An 18,118-nucleotide genomic window follows, 5' to 3' on the forward strand; every position below is an offset into this window, starting at 1 on the left:
AATGACATGTGGAGACAGACTGACGGTCTGCAGGGTGGTGGTGTTGGTGTGGAGATTTGGTGGGGGGTTGGGGGGTGGAGTGGTTGTGAGACATGGCAGAGGATGGTGGATGGCGGGCAGGCGGGCTTTATGCCTGTGGCGGTGAACGGAATTTACACGCAAGGAATCCAACACGAAGAGGCATGTGTGCCTGACGGCCGGTTCCCTCAGGTTCCATTCCACATGTTATGATCGGGAACAGCTTCACAATATATATACATATAAAAAAAAAAAAAAAAAAATTGTCCACAGCTAAAAACCATTTGCAGGGCGAGAACAACCAAAGAAAACCTGCAACAGTTAATGCGGGGAGAGGAAACGAACCAGCACACCAGGGTCGATCCAAACAGTAAATCCTTCGATGGGGGGCGTGGGAGGGGGGGGGGGTTACTGGTGGAGAAAAATGACTGAGCACTAGGGCTGGGAGGCAGCCAGACGCTGCTGCTCGTATGTTAGCGATCAATGTGCTCCGTGACGAAAGGCAGGCAGGCAGACAGGCCGGCCGGGAGCCAGACACCCCACAGCCTCTCGCCCGCTTCCTCCGAGTCCAGCGAAGACCCCAAGCCGCTCACACAACAATGTTCCGAGCACCAGAGGCCAGCCAACACTGAATTATCACCACCCCCTGCTCCACACACACACACACACACACACCTCACACACTGCAATTTCATAACAGACACCCCGCTCAGTAAAGCCCTGATAGAAAATATAAATATCTGCGAGAACATAGCCAACCATTCTGGGCCCTAAGTATGCTGATCTTGCTTCTGTCCCCCTAATCACATCTGAAGACCAGGAGGATGAAGTCCAAAATAACAGGGTTGCCAGCACTTCGGTTGACCCGAGCTGAACTCAGACTGCTCTAAGCCATTTGGACAACAGTCATTACTAAGACATTCCACTCTGACGAGCGGAACAACCCAACACCCATCACGGGGGAAGAAAAAGGGAGTGTGTGTGTGTGTGGGGGGGGGGGGGGGTCACTCAGTGAGTACAGGAAGTATTTTTTCAGTGCCGGTGGGGGTTGGTATGAGGGCACAGTGGGGCACTCCGGCACTGGTTTGATGCCCTCTGGCAGCACACACCCGGGAAGCCTGGCCAACTCTGCCAAGGCAAACTCCAACCAACACGTCCTCGCATGGAAAGCTGAATCTCTACACACACACACACACACACACACACACACACACACACACACACACACACACACACACACACACACACACACACACACACACACACACACACACACACACACACACAAATAGGCCAAATAGGAATAGGCCTTAGCAAGTAATATTAAATGCACAACCAACCACAAACAGATACATTCACTCACAAGCACGGACAAACAAACACTGATATTACCATACACATTCCATCCAACACACACACACACGCACATGCACACGTGCACACATGAGGCAAACATGAGGCAGGGAGGAAGCTCTCTTCCTGACTCATATGGAAAAGCTGATGTTTATCTCTCTCTCTCTCTCTCTCTCTCTCTCTCTCTCTCTCTCTCTCTCTCTCTCTCTCTCTCTCTCTCTCTCTCTCTCTCTCTCTCTCTCTCTCTCTCTCTCTCTCTCTCTCTCTCTCTCTCTCTCTCTCTTGCATTCTCTCTCTTGCAACTGTTGTTTACTTAATCTCAGCCATTATGAGATACCTGTAATTGGAACAAGTTTGACATAATAGTGTGTGCCTGTGTGATGTTAAATCATCTTTACAGAATTTTAACGGTGTGATATTTCAACACATGAACATAATGCAAGTGTGGCAACTATAGTATAAGCAAGACAAAGAACATCACCGCGTTCAAGGAGCAGAAAATAATGCACTCTGCTTTGCGTCGTATTACCAACTCAAACGTGCCTTATTTTCTGCTGTCGGCCATTATCCCTTACTTAAAGCATGCTTAGAGGGTGGGCTAGCTGGCACGGTGTGTGGGAGGAAAAGGTCAAACGGGGCGGTGTTGTCCGATAAACGAGGCTATGACTGCATCTGTGGGCAGGAAGCTGATAATATCCCCCCTAATCCTCCTATGCTCAGTCTCTGAGGAGAACGACCCCGGGACCTGACCCCACAGGCACCCCGCACAGCACGAGCCAGCTTGGAGGGCCTGACCGCGCAGAGAGGGATCGGAGTTCAAACACAGGAGCACGGAGCTGTAAGCCGAGAAGAACATATGGATATGGATAGATGCGTGTAGTCACACACACACACACACACACACACACACACACACACACACGTCTCCATTATAGGACAAAGCACACAGAGGAGAAGATGATAAGGAAAGCATAAGGAAGGAAAACGAGTGATGAGTGAGATTAAGGATATGCAGGATATGGCATCTAAAATCTATCGACTATCCATGATGCGAAAAGATACTACTAAATTCATTGAATGAGTTGCATTATTTTCTTTTTATCAACTTTGCTCTGTTAATGATTCATAGATTAAATTCTAGCCATAACCAGAATCTTTGACATGCTTCTGACTATCGAAGTGATGATAGGTTTCAAGGGGAAAGTCCCAGCTACAAATCAAAGCGCAACCAATTAATGAGCACGTAAAAAAAAAAAAAAAAAAAGTATCCTGCCATGACTGTCTCACCCACACAGTTTGACGTCCAATTACACACTCCAACTTCCCAGCTCCATCACTGGGACCAAGGTAGTATTGATCCCAATATCAATTTCTCAAAGGGAGCAGTGGAGTTGCAAAGCCACTTAATAGGCATTGATTGTGGGTTTGGAGGTAATCCAGTACTCATTCATTTACAGCATGCATACAACACAAATAATAAACGAAGCTGACTGTCAAACCTGACGTTTTGCCACAACAGTGAACAAACACACACACACTCGGAGAAAATGTGGGGTTTTATCAACCTTGTTGATATCAACCGAATACATCAACACTTCATCAGCACCTATAAGCCTGATGAAGCCCTGAACTGTTCTTCCTTGTCTTATAGAGAGATGTTTTGATCATGGGGACCAGACAGTGCATTTGTGAAACCCAAAACGGGCGGTTTATGACTCATCTCTACTTTCATACCTCTGCTATTGCAGGCATGCTAGACGGGCGAGCAGAACGCCACTTCTGCCAACTGACTCCATCCTACCAGCACGTCAACCACCCACGCAACGGAGGAACCTATGGCACCCAGGACGAACCTTTGAGATGGCATCGGCAATGGACGCCACAGGAGATGGAGTTTATCATATGGTGGGTCAAGTAATAAATAAACCACAGACAGAGCGCTTGGTTCCAATTAAGTGAAACTCTCACTTCCTACAGTAATTACATCACATTGGTCATTGAATGTATTACCTAATCCATACAATCAGTGCTTGATTAAATGCCCACTGACAGAAACAAGTATATGGCTAAGCCCGAAAACCTAGCCCATATCAAGCCATTATTTTTCACTCTTTACGCCGTACCACCACCATCCTTCAGGGGGATTTGATATACCTTTAAGCCAGAGGCACACCAAACCGACATCAAATAACTAGCGGCGACAAAGTTTGACTGTTGCCTCGAATCCTATCGCCTTTGTCTGGGTCAAAAAGTTGTAGCGCAAAGACTACAGCCAGTGGCCAACTAGCACGTACGTTCTGTGATCTTTATTTACAGCTGTGTTTCAGTGCAAAAGGGGAGTTACTTCTCTCCTTGGATACACGGGAGTGTGACAGACTGTGAGCATCTACATTCAGAAATGCGGACTGACACAGCACTTGTTTTTAAGATGTTCTGTATCAAATCTTGTTATTCAGTCATGTCATTGCAGACACATGGACATATTGCACATATTTTTTTCACATGGACATTAAAACCATGTAAATTATGAATACATTTTTACATACAGCAAATGTCTCCATCTGAGGGACATATACACAACAATACTTTTATAATCTTTCTTCATCGTACTCAATGACAAACCAACTCTCAACATGCTCAATCAGCCCGAAAAGCCGCTGACTGGGGTCCGCCTAGTGGCAACGGTGTTTCACGGGCTTTGCATAAAGGCAATGAGACAGGTCTGATGAGGAGGGGTCAAGTATCAGCCTCAGCCCTCGCACCAATCACTCTGCTCAACGTTAAACAAAGCAAACAGCGTTAAGGTCAGGCCGAGGAGCTTACGAGGATGCCTTTTGTGTTACGTTGACAATTAACCTTCCTTTTCCTACACTGTGTTTGGTACGTTCACAAAGCCTCATTATTCTCTAAGGACAATCATTCACTTAAGTGGTCCATCAGGTGAAACACTACCTGGTTCAGGCACAGGTTAGAGAAGCTCATGGGTCATTTGTTTTAGAATATGGCAAAAGCAGCAGGGGTGTGAGTGTGGGTGTGGGGGGGGGGGGGGGTTATTGGCCCTCCAAAAGGTTATTTTCTTTTAAAGTTGCATTTAAGGTTTTAGGTGGTTGGAGAAATACCACCCCAGGCAAAACACTGTGATGACCCAATTAGTTTGCATACCATTGACCCAATCAGATGGCTTTGAATCTAAGCTATGAGTTTATTCCCTGAATCTAAACAAGGGAAAACAAATGAATAAATATTTGTGGGGTACGCCTGAGAAGCCAAGCAAATCTCGTCCACATCTGGTTTCAAGACTATACAGTGCATGGCAGGATGTCTTGCGGAGAGCGATGGTGGAGAAAAACACTGATGCCCCTGGTACACTCTGCTCTACATTCTACTGTTTCTTCTGTTAATATGACCCATTTTGATTCATACTGTGACCTGCACCGCAAATACAAACAGCCCAGCTAGTTAATGTTCACATCTGCCTGCAGTCCAACTCGGTATAACACACACACACACACACACACACACACACACACACACACACGGCAACCATTTAGAGGTCATCCTAGTCTTCTGCCCTTGAATCTCCTTTTTGTGAGAGTCACTCGTGCCAAGAAGCTAGTTTCGACTCCCCATCTCCTTTTCTCAGGATTGCAAAGGAAAACAGCTCTGAGAAGAACAGGGGGGTGGGGGAGGCCTTGCAAGACATACCAGCTGGGAAAGGCATTAGGACTTGTCTGCGCTCAGCTGGCCAGCTATGCTAGGAGCCTGCGCGGACACGTTCAGGGAACAGAGCCACCACCGCGCAGCAGCGCCGGCGCTTTCCTAATACACGGCAAGACTTGCCGTTAGGTCCTGTTACCAGGGCAACCGGTTTCAGGCTGCAGTCAAACAGCACATCACTGCCAAGGCCATTCTCACGACGACATCCCAGATTCTGAACAGCAGACCAACGGAATGGCTAGATCCTAAATCTGCCTCTAAACGTGACTGGCCTCAAACTTCAACCCTCATATTTTAAAAGGAAATACCCTCACAATCCTGTGTTACGGAGCCATATTTTAGTAGGTGCGTGATCCATGGAAAGTTGGGGAAGGAAATGCAGAGCAGATTAAAAGCACTCGGTGTTGAGTGCTACTGATCGGTCCTCTTTTTCCTGTACTTAAGTCTACTGCCACAGCTGGACAGAGCATAAATAGCTAACCAACAGCTAGCCTCCCTCTCACGCTCTCTCTCTCTCTCTCTCTCTCTTTCTTACACACACACACACACACACACACACACACACACACACACACACACACACACACACACACACACACACACACACACACACACACACACACACACACACACACACACACACACACACACACACACACACACACACACACACACACACGAGCTTTGTGTAGGGTGAACACCTTGTTAACAGTTTTGAGGGGTTTATTGGCCCGTCTTCTTGTGCATGTATGAGCAGGGAGAAGGGGGGAAATTGGGTGAACAAGCAGCACCGCTGGTCTTGATCCAGGGGAAGCACGCTAATACCCTGCAGATGTGCACTGCACTCCCCCGCTCCCTGTGTCAGGAAGAACAGGCAGGATCTCACTGCAGTGTGTGTGGGGAGACTAACAGAAACAATAACCAGTCAATGGGGGGGGGGGGGGCACACATGTACTGTAAATGGGTTCTCTCATGCACATATACACACATTGACTCTACACACAGACAGAGAGGGACAGATACATTGTTTTCTTTCCTCCACATCTGGGTCTCTAAGTGCCTCTATTCTTCTCGTTGTCCAGGACGGACGGACGTATACACACACACACACACACACACACACACACACACACACACACACACACACACACACACACACACACACACGAGCTTTGTGTAGGGTGAACACCTTGTTAACAGTTTTGAGGGGTTTATTGGCCCGTCTTCTTGTGCATGTATGAGCAGGGAGAAGGGGGGAAATTGGGTGAACAAGCAGCACCGCTGGTCTTGATCCAGGGGAAGCACGCTAATACCCTGCAGATGTGCACTGCACTCCCCCGCTCCCTGTGTCAGGAAGAACAGGCAGGATCTCACTGCAGTGTGTGTGGGGAGACTAACAGAAACAATAACCAGTCAATGGGGGGGGGGGGGGGCACACATGTACTGTAAATGGGTTCTCTCATGCACATACACACATTGACTCTACACACAGACAGAGAGGGACAGATACATTGTTTTCTTTCCTCCACATCTGGGTCTCTAAGTGCCTCTATTCTTCTCGTTGTCCAGGACGGACGGACGTACACACACACACACACACACACACACACACACACACACACACACACACACACACACACACACACACACACACACACACACACACACACACACACACACACACACACACACACACACACACACACACACAGGTAACTTGGTCCGATGTCAAACAAACAAACAAAAAAAAGTAACAATAAATAAAGTGAGTATTATGGACTGCCAAGGCAAAAGTAACTTGGCAGGCCTCATTGTTCACGGTTCCCCTTGACGGATAATCAGTGTAAAAAATCTCAGGATCATTGAGAGTCTCCTGGGAAATAACATCTGGAGGAGCAGTTGATTCTCATCTCTCCTGACTACCCTGCCCACTTCAGCTGCTACACTTAGGTCTTTGAGGCCCCACGGTGGAGGATGGGCCACTATCATTTTACATCATCTTCAAAAGTTCTGGGCTCTGCCGTCACACTGGCAAGCTAGCTAAAATCTGCTCCGAATAAATCTGCCAACAAAACCAACACATACACACACAGACGTTTCTAAAATGCTCCTCCAGTCCTCCAGAGAAATTTCACAACACCACAGAGAATGAGGATGGATTCTCTCTGCCAAGGCCGTCACGACACGGTGATAGAGACGACAGGAAGGGGTGTGTGAGAGCAATGACACAGCCAGGGGACATAAACCATTAGCAGAGTGGATGAGTGTTGCAGTGATGACAGAGTCTGACGGCAATAAACATAAGAGCAGCAACTGCACACCCCCATTCAACTCAACTCACACAGTCACACTCAGAGACACACAGCCAGGAAACTGAACGCAGTGCAAGGGGAGGGGAAAAACTCACTCCATCGTATGAATTGTGGTCAGACATAGCTGAAGCCCACCAGCTTATGGAGAGCCTAGGAATGCTTCCCACCACAGTTATTACCTTCCTTCCCCCACCTCCCCTTCCAGAAGATTCCGTCCCGTCATGCATTTTTCCCCCAAGCTCTGAGTCTGTCTCTACCTACCCCCCCCCCCACCAACCCTTTCCCAACACGTCTGTCCCAACACATGGAAAAAGTGTTGCAATGTCAGGGATGGAAACCGGGCTTCCCGCAGAGACATAGAGACATAGAGAGAGAGAGAGACGCCCGGGTCGGACTACCCCACTGCACAGCCACGAGAGGCAGAACCCCGAAGCCTCTGAGGCGTGGAGGAGAGGAGGAGACATGAAGAGCGGGGTATGGTTCTCATTAGAACGCAGCTCACAGTGCCGTTCCCGGCAGGAACCACCCAACCCAGCCTAATCAGGCTCAACAAAACTTAGATGGAGACACAGAAATCCAGGGAGCCAAAAGCTATAACGGCGTAGCATATATCTGTGCTCTTGTACTCTGCTAAACATGGGTTGGTGAATGAGTTCATCGTTAGCTCTTCCACAGAGACAAATCCACAGGGTGTGACCGAGCTGAAGTCTGCAGTAGTAGCCTGGCTTTCATGCAGCTATTGAATCACATTCTGCTAGCCGCAGATGACACAGTAACACCGCCACCCCCACAGCCAGCCAACATTTCCCAGAAATGTGACAACGTCAGGCTTGGACCTGGCTCTGCAAATTCTATTTGCGGCATACCCTAGTCTTACCTTGACCTATGACTTCAGGACGTGTTTGTTCCTCGCAACTGGGGGGGGGGGGGGGGGGTTGAAGGTTAATAACCTTCTCTGCAAGACCATACAGCCAGCACGCAGCAACAGGAAAAAGCAATCAATAATAGATTTTGATAGATGAATGGGAATACTCTGCTTGCAATTGCTGGACAATCTAATCTCATTCTATAACAGCTTCAGTATTTGTTTTATGCTGACAGAATAAAAGTAGTTGAGTGTCCATTATGAAACATTACTAATTATTAATAATCAATAATCTCAGAGGAATGATGACATTTACAGAGATTAAGTGGAGTGGTTCAATTCACATCTGATGGCTCATGTCAAACTGGAGGCATTGGAATCGACTTAATGTCTCAGGTCATGTACTGTACTGTTTGTACTGTACTGTTTGTATTGCACTGTTCATTGCAACGTGCTACGGTCATCATGACCAGGAAAAAAAAACAAAAAACAGTCTCGTCCAAGCGTCTCAAGCTATGTGAAGGCATTAAACAGGAGAGGAAAAGGTCTTAATGGATGTTGGGCTACTCCCATCTGTTCAATAATATTAAGGCTAGTTCTTCTGGGGCAGTGTTTAGTGCACTCAACGCTAAAACACTACTCTGGACTCACATTTCCAGCACTCACTTTGCTTTTAAACCTGCTCTCACGAGACCCACAAAATTGAAACAGATTAAAAAAAATCTGTGAAATAAAACACTCCCCTGACAGGCAGTCTAAAGTAATTTAGAGAGGCAACCGTGAAGGACCTTCAGGACACACAAAAACAAAAGATGCTCGGGCAAACTAAATCACGAGGAGCAGCTAATGGCGAGAAAGAGGAATATTCAGTTAGGGACGCCACTGTTAGGCGTGTCTGTCGTCACAACCTCGGTGTAAACCACCAATCACGTGGGACAACATACAGCTAAGTGGATACTTCAACATGCGCCCGTGTGGACAAGATGGAATTTAAGCATTCTATTGCTGGGATCAGAAGATAACAAAATAAAACAGTAAATATTCTGCCGAAGGTTATGAAATCCCCAGAGCCTCGTCACCAGAGCGCTGGTCACCTGATACTGCCACCAGAGATTACATAGGACTTATTACATTACATTACTAAGCATATACAATCCTTCCTTGGCAATAGAGAGGCTGTGGATACATCAAAAGGTCAAAAGAACATATGGATGATTCATTATGGTCTTTCATGACTCAAACTCAAAACCAGAGTTCATATTCTCCGCATGGCCAAGACAGTAACTTCCCACAGACTTACATGTGTGGACCATGCATAGAGGAATTTATTTCGGTAGCTTATGAGCAGGGCTTCTAATCTACTAAGTCAGGGAGAATGTGACACAGAAATGCAAAATGGGTTTAAAAAAAGAAATAGGGGATTCTTCAGCTAGACCATGATAAATATGTCAAACTGAAGATCAGCGGCTTTGCACGAAAGGGTGTCAGGGGACGTCAGCCTTCCTGACAAATGGCTTTAATATGCGAGTGAGGAAATCCTGATGCCCTGCGGCAGGACTGAGGCTGAGTCTGACAGCCAGTGACTGGGACTCACCCTTCTAGTGTTGTCCAGAACTCTGGGGTCTGGCCTGCCGTAGTTGGGCGGGTTGGCGTGCGGGTCATAGCCGAGCCGCGAGAGCATGGGGGCGATGACAGCCATGTCCCGCAGCACGTCCGCCGGGATCTTGCCCACCCACTTAGATAAGGCCTCCACGTTGACAGGCTTGATCACCTGGTCCGTAGACCTTTCTACCCTGCAAAAACAAAAACAAACAAACACACAAAATGTCAACAAAAAAACACAGGCCTTTGGGTGACAGGACCACACAGTGGGCAGATTAGCGACAGAGGCTCATGGGCCCCTCTGTCACTAAGATGACGCCTCCACGTTGACAGGCTTGATCACCTGGTCCATGGACACTTTCTACCAAAACAAACAAACAACCAAACAAACAAACACACAAACAACAGTCAACATAGACAATGACACGGGCCTTTGGGCGACAGGACCACCCAGTGGAGAGATTATCGGCAGAGCCCCGCAGGGCCCTCCCTCACGGTCGGTGGCTAATTGCGGGTAATTGGATCGCACAATACAATTAAAAATGGCCCCAGGCCTCCCTCGCCTTAAAGCACCCCGTAAAATGGCCAGAATTAATGACCTTTCACTTTCTGAGATCATCTCCCTTGTCATTGCGCATCAGATTTCATGGCACACACAGCAATCAGATTCGATTAAGATATTACGACACTTGTGAAAAGGCTATTTTCCATCGTGATGCACTAGCCCCTTGGAAACGCTATTGCTCTATAAGCTGATTAGTTGGCGGTGACTACTTTTTCCCAATGCGCCCATAAGTAAGAACAGAACACTATTCGTTGGCTGCAAGGCAATCCATGTAAATGGAAAAACCTGATAAAACCGCTGAGATGTAGTGAGACTGGGAGCTGGAGCCATTTTCTGGACTACATTCATATGCAGCTGTTGCCAGTGGGAAGTCAGAGCCATACTGTATCTCCCTTTGGCATGAAGTGGAGTGCGATGAACATTTTTGAGACTAATGAGAAACAATCTCAGTATTATGAAACTGCATGCTGACCTGGGGCTAGGAGATTGAATATAGAGGCTTTTGCCATATTACATAGTTTTAATGATGTGTACTGCCACTCAAAACCAAAAATACCCAACAAATCCGAAAACACGTTTCCACTAAATGTCTCCAGAAGCATAAACTGTAGAGTGTGTGTCCATTGATTTCAAAGCTGAAATACATTTTGATCTGAAACGTTAAAGGGGGAGCTGGCAGCTTGGTGATAAAGTGCTTTGACTATATCGCAACACGCCCTTCATTTCAACGGTCAGCCAGCTAAATTCTGTTCCACATCACTTGGCAACAACTTGTGAAATAGGCCAACTGCTTGTTGATTTAGCGAATCAGACAAATTAGATTGAGACACGATTGGTTTGGCCTGGAATTGAGATGTTTAGCTGTGCAATGGGAAATACCGTAAATATAAACAAGTGACGGCAAGCCAAAAACAGAAAACGCTGATTTGTGCTCTATTGTCACAGGTAGCGTCATCAGTGGTAAGCTCAGATGCAGAGGATGGCCTTGCGTGTGTGTGTGTGCGTTGTTGTTTAAATATGTCACAAACATGGTAAATTAGTAACTGGAGTGAAATTAGATATTCAGTGAGTCCTTGGATGACTGTATGTGTTTACAAGGAAAACAAACAGTCATCTTGTGAGGCAGATTAAATGTGGTATTCATATATTTATGTTGAAAGTAAACCTGAGGGGTTCCAAAATCAGTAAGAAAATAGTGACATGCTCAGTAGCTCTTACAAAGATGTGACTGAGTTTATTTCGGGGGGGGGAAAAAGAATGGACTCAACTGGTTTACAACATATGTAGACAAGACCTGACGAGAAATTGTCTTATCTTTGGAATAATTGCACAGGACAAGGTCAAGAGGACAAAGGACACTGCTGTCCACCTGTTTGGCAATCTTTACTTCCATATACCTTCATGTTTCAAAACACACACACACACACACACACACACACACACACACACAGTGTTTTCACAAGTTCTTTTTGGAGAACATCAAATCTGTCAGCCAGACTTGAGTCCTTGAGTTCTCCCACTAGGCCACATCCCACTGGCCCACCCCTTAGCTGTTTCCCAGTACACACACACACACACACACACACACACACACACACACACACACACACAATACTGAACCCAGATGGGAGACAGCCCCACTAAAACCACTGGCCATCTGCAGCAGAGGCCGAGGCCGAGGGGATGTACTTCAGGCCTGCCTAGAGCACATCAGAGAGACGCTTCTCCAGACGGCCCGGGAGTGGGGAGGAGAAGAGGGTTATGGCAACAGCATACCAAAACAGAGAGAAGAAGGGAGGGAGGGAGAGAGGGAGAGATGGACTGATGGAGGAGGAAGGGAAAGTGACACAGAAAGGGAAAGAGAAAGAGAGATGAGAGAGAGATGGAAAAAAGAAAAGGGAAGAGAGGGAATGTAATGTGAGGCCTTTTGTTCAACATAAAAAAAATAAATAAATAAATAAAATACCCACACTGACTTGAATTGGATCAACATAATGACAAATTCCTTTCAGCCAGAGGGACCAGGACTCCCCGCCCACTCCCCCCCAAAAGCCCCCCATCCCTCTGCCTCCGTCTCCGTCTCCTTTGAGCGGCTCACCACTTTCTGGGGCGAGCCTGTGGCAGTGACTCATCCTGGCATGTCTCACTGCCGAGGCACTTGCAGGAGCACCAGGTCCAAGTTTGTGCGTGCCTTCTGATGCCTTCCCAGACACCACAGAGAATAGCTGCTCTGTGTTTGTGTGTGTGTGTGTGTGTGTGTGTGTGTGTGTGTGTGTGTGTGTGTGTGTGTCACACAGCCGTGCTGCCAAAGAGAAAAGGCAGTCTTCAGGTCAGCAGCACGACGCAAACACAGAACTCAAAAACGCTGGCAAGTGCAATTTCCATGACACTGTAGCAACAGCAAGCACGCATAACACTGGCAAAGTACAGCGGAAACCAAACGAAGGCAAGCCTGGGCTATAATCTAATCATGCTAAATTAAATCTAACTAACGAGAGAAGCGTTCCCAGATTCGTTTAGGAGCATGCTGTACAATCATCTATTGTAACTTATGAGGTTAAGCACATTTTTCCCCTTCTTAACCACTCCTGAATGGCCCTTGCGGCCAAAGGCATGTTCATCAACGTTCCCTGATCAGTTGCACGTGACAAAAGTCACCATGTGATTGTAATGCCCTAGCTTTACTAAACCAAGTCAGGTTTGGCAAGTTAATGAAGAGGAGCACACAGTTCAATCAATTGTGGTTTAGTAAGACTGGAGCTCCAACCTGTTTAAAATAAGGCTTCATGTTAAAGCTTGGTCTTAGAGAGCATATTAGTGTACTCCACAGTCACTGGGGAATGTGTTCTCTCACATCCACTTAAAAAAAATACATCCTCACAATAACATGCCAAGTTATTTATCCACAGGCACTGTGAGGTCCATTTAGGGAAAGAAATACCCACAGCATTGTGCTTCCTCAGTCAAGTCCCTTGTCAGTTGTACTGATTGTTGATCCATTTAAAAGGAGAGTGCATTCTTGTGCCTCTAGAGCACTACTAGATCCTTAATGGTTAATGGTTGCATTCACTCACCCTCTCTTTATGGCTAGCATGCTTTTTTTTGGCCTCACTTTTCTCTTCAATTTTCATTTTTTGAATGAATGAATGAATGAATGAATGGATGGAGAAATGATTCCTGCCAGGCATTGTGTAGAAATCAAAAGAAATAAAAACAAACCAACAAAACAATGGAACAAAAACAGCTCAGGGAGGCATACCAAGCCATTCCTGACTGGCTTGCTGTGAAATGACTCATTGTGATTCCCCATTGAAAGCGGGCATCTTTCGTATTCTCCTGTTGCCATGGCCAGCAAATGTGGAGCCACTGCTTCCGTGCAGCAGTGCTAACTGGCATGAATATTTTAAGACATTAACACTCCGCAGGGTGGCATCTGCTGAGGCAGAGAGCAGAGGAGACTGTTAGCGCAGCTGGGTGTGTTTTGTGGAGATGAGGGAGCACATGGTGTCATCCTCACCATTTTCGTTTACACCTCTCTCTCTCACACACTCACACACACTCACAAATACACACACACATAAACAACACACACTGATCCAGCTTGATTTAGAGTAAATCTGCTCAGTCATTTCTCCCGGTCTCATATCCTGAACCGGGCGCGTGAATCATAGACAGCATTGATCCGAACCTCCTACGGTCCATATGTGCTGTGATGCAGAATAAAAAAGGGATGGGGGGAAAAAAGCAAAGCAAAAACAACAAAACAAATAAGGCCCAATGTGAGCAGAGCAACAAAAAGGACGTTTTTCCTTCATGACAACATGTATGGCTCAGGACATAGAACACAGATCTCTATCTCCATAGATAGGAACGTAGGGAGAGAATGTGGTGGATTTATTTTCCCGTGCTGACAGAGCAGCCATGCACTCGGCCCCTCTCCATCTCCAGCATCTTGCAGGCTTTAAAACAGGTTTTAAAAAAGGTGGGTAAACTATGGATGTCTGTGGACACACCCTAGGCACCATTTCAAAAGGGGATAAACTACCTAACCTCTATGCAGGACTGCACCGACACTGAAAGAAGAAGACAAATGAAGACTATGGCTGTGTACCGTATAATACAAAGTATGCAGCCTTAAGTAGAGTCATTCAGAATACAATGGAGAAAATGGTTCTAGGGAAGAAACTGACATTAACATCATAATCATAATCATAATCGTAGTAGTAGTAGTAATAACAGCAGTAGTAGTAATAGTAGTAATAACAGCAGTAGTAGTAATAGCAGTAGTAGTAATAGCAGCAGCAGCAGCAGCAGCAGCAGCAGTAGTAATAATAGTACTAGTAATAGTAGCAGCAGTAGTAGTAATAGTAGTAGTAGTCTAAATAAAGACAAACTAAGACTATGGCCCATTTAGTAGTCCCATACAGAGAGTAGCCTACACTGCAGTTTTGAGTAGTTGGAACCTTGAGACACCTATTTTCGCTGTTCAATTGTATCACCCAAGTTTGAGCAGTTAATGGCAAATGTGGATATGGACGCCCCCAACCTACACAGTTGCACTTGCACGCCCGGCGCCACCGTTTCCCTACTACCGAATGTGAATGCCTTGTGTTAACTTCCAGTATTGCAACGAAAACGATGTACAGTCTCTAACCTTTCCCACTGCTTTGTACAATCAATAATTGGACCTACATTGTGATATTTGAATGGATATAAAAAACATAATGTTATACGGAGGGATGGAGTGGTTTTAAGATTCATTCAAATTTTGTCATGTTGGCTAGCATGTTGTGGGTTCCACAAACCTTTCTAGGTGGCCTCACTGTCCCGCTCAATGTCCAACGCATCGTGTCTATGTCCCTGTCCACTGTCTCCCTCTCTCTACACAAAGTGCATTCAAAGTTCATGTTCAGCTAGCACAAATGGAAATTGGAATTCCCAATGTATAGATTTGCACTGATTCAGATAGGTTGCCTAGCTAATGTCATGTCCCAGATAGCAAAGGTCCAGTGGTCCACTGGGGGCAGAGCTGGCGGCCCATCAGCCTTTTGCTCATCGATTTTCGGGCAGGTCCACACGGCCCAACGCTTTGCCTTTTCCTTTATAATTGTATACTTTTTGTATACTACATTTTCACCAACCCTAGATGGACCCATAGATGTGTGCAATGTAAGTCTTTGAACTTCTTCTGTTTAGCATCTGATATTTTAAATAGACTACGCCAAGGATATGATTTAGAAATTCCAGGAATTTACGTTATTTTCTTAATATCCACACCCAGTTAAATTAAAGATAATGGTAGTCTGAGAGCTGACCAGAAGTTGTACACCACCAGTCCACAGGTGCTTGCCATCTGGGGTCTATTAGCCAGCTACTTCACATTTGCAAACAGCCTGCTTGAACATTAATCTGTAGGCTACAGTAGGCCTACACGATAATAACTCATTTAATCCAAACTGAATTACCTGAAAAATTGAGAACCACTTGGTTTATTTATTTTTTAAGGATTCTGGAAATACCGTCTGAAGTCCATGCCTGTAGCATGCATGCATGCATGCTGCAGAACCGGTCATTGAATTGCTGGCTTGCAAGTAGTGGCTGCATTGTCACTGAGGAATGACAGGGAAATGAGGAGGAAAGGGAGAGGGAGAGGGGAGAGGTAGAAGGGAGAGGTAGAAGGGAGAGGGAGAAGGAGAGAGGGCTCGTGTGCCAGTTTGTTGGAAGGGGCAGTGAGGTGTGCTGTTGTGGGCCTAATGCAGTGACTATATTTTTGACTCAAACTTTTTAAATTGACAAGTTAGTAAACGATCATAAAAAAGGTGCGTAAACGCTGTTTTGTAATAAAAATTTCTCAAGCCTAAAGGTTATTTCTCAAGCCTACTCCCCATCTCTCTCTTTCCCACCCATTTCTTGTCATATCTTCGCTTTCCTATCGAATAAAGGCTAGTAAAAAAAATTATTGCACCAAGGTCCTCCCCTCGCGTCTAACAGGAAATAAATAAAACTATAAAATAAATAAATAAGCAAACAACCAAATGTCATATGATGCTCCCTACTGGAAGAGGCACTTAATGGCTTCTGGCTGTTTGTCAATTATTCATAGGGGGAGCCTAGTGCTTTCCACAGGGTGCTGGTGTATCACTAAAGTGAGATAAGAGAGAGACCCTTTGCCGCCCAGGGGACGATCTAAGTAACAGTGTGGTTGCTGGTATCAGTCATCTAAATCATGGGCATATAATTGATGTTAATGGGCAGGCCCTAGTCAGGTTGCCTATCTGGTTGCCCAGCCAGGCCAGGAGGGGGAAGAGCCCTGTCTGATTGATGGAGCTTTGGAGAAAAGGACCTGGGGCTGCCAACGTGTAGCACTAAGTGGATAGGCACTCTCCTGGCAGGTGTTGTGGTGGAGCCAAATTGAATGGAGTTCCAGTTCTGTGGTCCCCTGCGCAATAAAGGGAAGAAGTGATGTTTACGTTTTTAAAAAGTGGCTCTCAGAACCATTAACGGCCGCGTTCAGGCTGCCCCCCTTCCTCTTCCACTTTCCAAATATCGTATCATGACTTCTGTGAAATGGCGGACGGTGGGTAAGTTTCCAAACTATTTAGTACAGGCTGTTTTGCTGACTGAAGGCCACAGGCTCAGCTGACCAGAACGATTGTCTGTATGTGTATGTGTGTGTGTGTGTGTGTGTGTGTGTGAGAGATAGACCTATTTGGTTGTGTGTGAGATGAGAGTGCACATAGCTATGCTCTCCTGGTAATTATCATTTGTAGGTTTTATGGTATGCTCGTTGTATCCTGCATGACTTGCGGTTTCGAGTGGTAGGATAATGACAGTGTCAAAAGGGAACAGAACAAACAAACCATTGCAAAGCCATCCGAATAGAACCACAATACAAAACAAACCTCAAGTACAACGAGGACACTAAATCATGGATAGTAATCATGAAGTGGATTTCAAAACAGTTCTGAGAATGGGTGACCAAAAAAAATTGGGTTGTATAATAGAGCCTAAACTGTATAACCAAAAGCAATCAAGTGGATGCTCATCATTTATGAATATTTGATTGCAGCAGGTGGGGTGAGCACATGTCAAGCAGCTGGCCAATGACTGGGGCTGATCTCTCCCTCCCTTTGTGCCCGTCCGACTCCCGCTCTCTTTCTGTCTCCGTCTGTCTCGCTCACTCTCCTTTGGGTCAACCCCCTTCAGCCCACTGTCTCCAACCCTCTCCCTAGTCCTCTGAGGAAGGGAGGGGGGGGGGGGCTCTTTTGTCTGGTATGGCTACAGAAAGTGGAGCGGGCAGAGGCTGCACTCAGGCCCTCTACTGTCAAGGGGATGGCTAGCCCAGTAGCGCAAATGATGAAGGGCTTTTAAAAGACCACTACACGTACCCGTAAACCTTCCACAAGGCCAGGGCGGATTCATCTGATGGGAAGAGGGTCCTTCCTCTGCTGCTGCTCTTGCGATGGACTCCTCAGGAGTATTTTCCTGGTGCAAAACACGTGCCTCATTGGAGGTCAAGTGGGAACTACACCAGATGTGTTACTCTGGAACAGGGTTCAGAACAAACTCTTTAATTACCCGTGCATGAAGGGAACATCATGACAAGAGTAGTGATTGAGTTGATGATAATGGGACATGGCTCTCTCTCGCTGAGCATTTGTCTTGCTGGCTGCAAAGAAGCTAACT

The 18,118-nt window shown here is 46.2% G+C and overlaps 1 protein-coding gene across 2 annotated transcripts in view; it reads right to left on the reverse strand.

Moving 5' to 3' along the window:
• Window positions 1–18,118, reverse strand: part of tpst1 (tyrosylprotein sulfotransferase 1) — a 35,284-nt gene that overhangs the window by 6,395 nt on the left and 10,771 nt on the right. For both annotated transcript variants that reach the window (XM_012824089.3, XM_031573628.2), the window contains exon 3: window positions 9,860–10,058. In XM_012824089.3, the coding sequence (XP_012679543.2) occupies window positions 9,860–10,058 (199 nt within the window). The remainder of the gene's footprint in view (window positions 1–9,859; window positions 10,059–18,118) is intronic.

Source organism: Clupea harengus, chromosome 9 (assembly GCF_900700415.2).
Source record: "Clupea harengus chromosome 9, Ch_v2.0.2, whole genome shotgun sequence".
Lineage (NCBI taxonomy): Eukaryota > Metazoa > Chordata > Actinopteri > Clupeiformes > Clupeidae > Clupea > Clupea harengus.